We start from the raw sequence: 6,350 nt of genomic DNA on the forward strand, positions 1-6,350 counted from the left end.
TAATCCATGTCTCCATTATCATCTGCAGTCTTCTGAAAAACATTTGACAGGATTAGGACTTCGATTGAACTTAAATTGTCTCCGAAAAAGATTTCCTCAACTTTGCATCCAAGTAAGGATAAATCCATATTTCCCTCACTCAAAGCAGCCTAGTCAATGATTTGCAAAGGCCAGATTTTTTTCCCCCTGCAAAGCTAAAAATAAAATCAATTTAAAGCTTAGGGCACTATAATCATAATGGCACTGATTGATATCACTGGCCTTTTACCGCTGCAGTGTTAATGTTGTCAGCATACTGTGTTGTGTGGAGCTTCCATGGCGTGCTTTGCTTTTGATTTAAAAATTTAAAACGTCCTCCCTCAGAAAGGAGCACTCTCGTATTTAACGGCAAAATGCAATTTTCATGCTCGAAACTTTAAAAAGTCCGCTCTCCCTCCCCAAAACACTGCTGCATAATGAAATGAAGGCTGAATATTCATTCATTGAAATCACTTCATCCACAAGAGAGTTTGAGGATTGAGTCGTCTGTCAGTGTGTGGCGTGCACGCGGAGACGTGTGAATTCCACATTACAGTGTCTCACTTATGTCATACTTCTCTTGTACACAGGACGGGGTTTTGCTGCCACTCAGAACCAGAATCAGAATCAGAATCGTGGTTGTTTTTGTTAACCCTTAGTGCTCACGCAGCACCTATGGTAAATTGCCGTGGGAATAATGCACAACTCCTTATATGGATATCCTGGGGGGGGAGGGGGGGTGTTTATAGATCACATATTTACTTTTTGAGTACTTTTCGCTCAATTGTGTTGATACAGTTGGAGAAAATGAAAGAAATTGAAGATGTTGTGCTGAAAAAAAAAGGATATAAGAAACTCTATATAGCCTTTGTATATACTGTACGTTTTAGCATAGTAATTGAAAAAAAAGCAGCCTAAAGGGTAAATTTAAGTGTATTTCACAAAGTTGACTATTTAAGTGCTTTTGAGCAATTGAGCACTAAATTGATTCTCACTGTTGACAATATGATAATTGAATGGATGCATCACCCCCCCAGGAATATGTGACGCAGGCTGATTTGGATTTGGAAAGCCTGTCCAATTAAAAAAAAAGGGGGTGGTTGGACACATAGAGACGGCCATTTACACCAGCCGGGGTGTCACATGAATAATAGCACCGAGTTGCGTTGTGAGACTTCCACTGGTAATGGCAATAATAGCGAAAGACAAATAAACGGCAAAGACAAAAGACATGCGCATAATTAAAACAGGGAAATGTCTTCATCAGTATGCACTGCACATACACTTCACACAATCAAATACAGAAACAGTTTCCAAGGGACAAGAAGAAGCTTCGACTCATTTGTTGTTCTTAGTGCTTTCTAAATCAGCGAAACAACCCTGACAACATATGGCTTATTGTTACTTTATCATAATAAAAGCTGGATTACATGTTTGTTTCCGCGCACCTCAGAGTAAATCTTTTATAGAACAAGGGTTAGTTGGAGATGATGAGACGGTTGTTTTGATCTGGGATTTTAATCAGTCCAGTGGAATCCAACTGACAGATGTGTGAGGTGGCCGATTTTTCCAAAGTCACTGTGCAAAGCCACTGACATATTTGGCACAAATAGTGCTGAGATTGAATGTGAGATTTAAGGTGGTGTAAAACAGATCTAAATCCAGACACAGGAAGTCAGTATGATTCATGATAAACCCTCAAACATAAACATTAAACACTACATCCAACACACACACGCACAGCCATGTGGCTCTCAGAGTTGTGTTGCCACTGTTATCTCCTGCTGGCTGACATCACCACCATCTGTAGTTACACCTTTCGCAATCATAAAAAATAGGGCCCCCACTGTAAAATCATAATGGCCGGTTAAGCACATATGGCACATTTAGTGCCACATCTGGTATTGTAATGAATGGCCTCCTCTTCCACGTTTTTCCCCCTTTAAACTGTAAAGCAAAGAGTAATACAAATTCCACATTTATGATGAACGCAGTGTGAATACAGATATGAAAAGAGCAGACTCAAAAGAAGTGTTAAACGGAACATAAATAGCAATGAGTTAATCTAAACCTTTTGGCATTTGGTTTGCTTTGTGAGTTTTCCTCACTCCGTGCCCCTGGTAGTACATGTGCTCGAATATAATTCAAGATTGACTGTGAAATGTTGTGTGTGAAGACCGCTCACTAAACCCCATAGTTGACCTTTATGTGGTTTGTTTTCTTCTTAACCAGGGGCATTTCTAGAGACTTAGGACAAAAGGGACCTGTGTGGCCCTACATATATGAAAAGGATCGAGAGCAAGTTATCCACTTTACTCCGGGGTACTATTGTAATGGAAAACCAACCAAACCGTGTAGAGGCGAGGCGAGGCGAGGCGAGGCGGTACTTTGCGCTGGAAAAGCACCATTTATCTGCCTTTAAATGAGACTGTGTTCCACCTCCTGTTTAACAAAACTCTAACTAATCCTATTGCCGTGTAAATACTGATATCTTACTGCTCATAGCTTCACTGTCTTTAGCAACAGCGTTCATTTAATTCTTTACATGAATTATTATTTGATAATTACAGAGACTGTTGCATGTGATAATTATACACAGTAAAACAGTCTATTTAACTATTCATATCTATATTCCACTCATCAGAATGTGTTATTTGACACTTTTTTACTTTAACACTGCAATATTCACTGTGTCGAAGAAGGCAGGAAATGATCACCTCACCCCTTTTAAGGTGTAACAGGTGATGTTGCCTTATGTTAAATTGTACAGTCTCTCCCTGTGATTAGCATCCAGTTACCATGGAAAACACTGGTTCCTCTTCAGTGACAGTACATTTCACACAATGTATCGTGGGTCAAAGGAATAAAGTGGATAGTAACACTGGGTGGTTTCCCCAACCGTGGTGTCATGAGGTGTGTGTCCATCTGCCTGTTTTATGTGCATTCAAGTTACACTTGAATAATATTTGAAAGTAAAGACAATACTTGAGAACAAATAAAACAAATCACGTGACTGTAATGCTGCCCCACTTCTCTATTTCTGCGTCACTGGACAAGAGTAGACAGCACTGAGGAGGAAACCACAACGTTCCTCCACTGGAATGCCCCTGTTTTTTTCTACTGTCATGCACTTCTGTCATTCCCCGTGACCTCGCAGCAGCATTGTCTCCTGTCTTCTTCTTTTCTTGTCGTCTCCTTTGCAGGACTCTGGGAGGCGTCCAGAAGAGTTGCTGAACCCTGCCGAATATGTGAACTACGAGCGCGTCTGCAACATGGAACACCTCCCCGACTCCAAGCCCGCGACGACCTACCCTCCTGTCACTTTCTTGCCTCAGCACCCCTACACTCAGCCACCGTCCATGGAGCCCGTGTACTCCAACACGAGCTACGCAGCCCCCGGCCCTCGAGCTCCGCCCATGTTTCCAAAGGAGCAGTCGGTGTGATGTGCCGCTTAACTCTTAGCTCCACAAGAGGTAGAAATGCTTTGGGGAAAACCAAGCTCTGCTCTGATGGACGTGCATCCATCCCCCACTGTGCTTCTGTGTATTCTATAAGCTTAAAACACACATGGGCTTCCTCATGTTAGGATCAACGTGTCTATATAGCTCATGTGGCTCAGTCCAATGCGTATCGTGCACTGTTTTCTCCACCGATGTTAGCGAAGCATACACCGACTACCCCTCCTCCACAACTTTACCCCTTATGACTCACCTGTACTTACTCACCCTGTCTGTTTTTTTTGGTTTTACCAATTGTCTTTTCTCGTACAGAGTATGCCATTGTATCACTGAAGATGTAATTTTCCTATTTTTGCAGCACTTCCTACAGTGATAGTGACCTTTTATTGTAATGTGCTTGTTATACTTTCTATTTTCTATCTTTTTTTTCTTTTTCTATGTAAATCATATGCTTGCTTCATTGAAAGTCATAGACGACGCTGTTTGTGTAACTGGGTGTATTCTAGTGGGAAAAAAAAAAGAAATATACATATGTATGTATATGTATGTATATGTATGTGTATATATATATATATATATATATATATATATATATATATATATATAAACACTGATTTGTGAATCTAATTATCAATCTATGATGATGTGGACTACCCCTTTGTTGACAGTTAATGGCAGGGGTTGTTATGTGAGGATGTGAAATTGGCAGTCTCTCCACTGAATCCTTTGTTACATCCCATAATAGCTTTGCTGTTATGGAGTTGACTGGGTATTTTTTTGACGACGAGATATTAATGTTATCCTGAGTAGCTGCAAAGAAAAACCAAGGGCTTGAAATTTAGCAGGAACACAATTCTTCTATTTCATGTAGTATTGTCCATTCATCCTATTATGTATTATTATTATTAGTATCATTATTATTATTATTATGATTAATATTATTATTAACAGTATTATTATTATTGTTATTATTAATAGTAATAATACTACTACTACTAATAATAATAATAATAACCTTAATAATAATACTAATAATAATATAATATTATCTACCGGCAATTGCCAAAGACCTATAGTTTCATTAGGTTTTGTTTGATGCTAGTGTTTATACTGAAACTACCCGGTTTAATGTGAAATAAACAAAGTGGATTGGCAACATGCTTCACTTCCCCAGTTTACATGATCCCTTGCCATATGCTGTATATTCTTCATATCTGTGAGTGAAGACCTACTTTTGTGGTGGAGTTTGGGATTCATTGCTCCTTTGTGTTTCTGAAACAACCAACCAACAGATGTTCTCTCTGCAGGTGCAATAGGTGAAGACAATCACAAACATTAGGGGTTGTCCTGGAAAGTAAACAGATTCAAATCTTAAATGATGAAAAAATGTAAAGGGAGGGACCTTTTCAAGGACAGCCCGCATGTTGATCATATACTGTATAGTTGTTTTTTTGTATTAATTTGTCTATAAAACACTAACTACTGTATTTTTTTTTGAGAATGCTTTCGTGTGCACGACGACATGCCACTTATTTTGTAAACTCCATTTTAAATTGTTAATTCCAGACCATACATAAGCTAATGTGCCGATGAGCCAATTTGCAGGATATTGCCCGCCACACACACAGCCCTGCTGGACATTGCTAATTTACTTCAACGTCAAAAGTTCATATTATTTTTGCTGCCATATTAGGTGTGTGTATGTGTGTGTGTGTTTGGAGAAATAATTATATAAAGAAATGAAAATAGTCCGTGTCTGTGCTCAATGTGGGGAAAAAAATAAAATATAGAACAGTCCTTGAGGTGTTGAAGGTAATTTTAATGCTTGCTCTTAATGGTGGTGGTTAATGGGATGGAGACTTTCTCCTGTGTTCACCTTTGTTTGTCTTGCAACGGCTCGATACGTGTGCTGTCGTTTAGTTTCAGCAGTGCTGTCTGAAGGTATTTGATATTGGTTTACCGACACTGAAACACCGCTATGTCTTTTTGTGACACATCTGCTATTCATGAGATCCTTCCTGTTATTATTATTATTATTATTATTATTGTTGTTATTAGAGTTTGCTTAACATGGAATTTAACATGTGTTCATTTTTAGTGTCTGACGTTTTTCATTCACGTTGTTTCATTTGACATGTCCTAAAGAAAACTGCCATGTTTGTTTTCACCCTTGACCTTGTTGTTTGGAGTTTTGTAAGACTGTATGTAGCATGTAGTTCTTTTTTTGTGAAAGACAAAAACATATATATATATTCATTTTTGACATGTATTGTACATTTGTGGAAGGACACAACCTAAAATAAATATTAGGGTAATGAGTTGATTTTTTGTCATGGATGAAATCATAAAATGATGTGAAACTTTTTTTTAGTTATGTTTGATGTAAATATTAACATTATACCTGATGTGTGACAAAAAAAACAAGTTCTGCAGTTTAACATTAAACTTCACAAACCTATGTGTAACTTGCTGTTAATGTGTTTTCTCTATATGAAATCAATCAATATGCAAATATTTGGGGAAATACAGCTCAGGTGGATAAGAAAAAACTATGAGTAACAAGATGCAAAAACAGGGAAGACGTGTAATGTTAGGTGCTAAAATTAGTAGCGATTTATTCTTAAAATAAATCTAGATTTTTATACCATTGTTAATGTATTGTAGATAGACGAATTCTGCAAATACCTCACATACATTGTAAATGACATACTGTATACCATAAACACACTGAATTAGCGGTAGCCACATAAAATTAGAAAGCTATAATCTTCTTTAAATATGCATCATGCCCAAGTGCTAAAATATTAACGTTAGCACTTGTATGGACTCATGACTCTGTCCACTTAATGGATTTATATACACTCTCCTTTAGTC

At 37.9% G+C, this 6,350-nt stretch overlaps 1 protein-coding gene across 3 annotated transcripts in view; it reads left to right on the forward strand.

Moving 5' to 3' along the window:
- nectin1b (nectin cell adhesion molecule 1b) overlaps positions 1–4,006 on the forward strand; it is a 144,491-nt gene extending 140,485 nt beyond the window's left edge. Inside the window, exon 9 of one of the 3 annotated variants that reach the window (XM_058633301.1) lies at positions 3,222–4,006. In XM_058633301.1, the coding sequence (XP_058489284.1) occupies positions 3,222–3,461 (240 nt within the window). In that variant the 3' untranslated portion in view covers positions 3,462–4,006. The remainder of the gene's footprint in view (positions 1–3,221) is intronic. The other 2 variants (XM_058633304.1, XM_058633303.1) reach the window with 2 other exon arrangements.
- The last annotated feature ends 2,344 nt before the right edge of the window (positions 4,007–6,350 follow it).

The sequence above is a fragment of the Solea solea genome, chromosome 7 (genome assembly GCF_958295425.1).
Source record: "Solea solea chromosome 7, fSolSol10.1, whole genome shotgun sequence".
Classification (NCBI taxonomy): Eukaryota; Metazoa; Chordata; class Actinopteri; order Pleuronectiformes; family Soleidae; genus Solea; species Solea solea.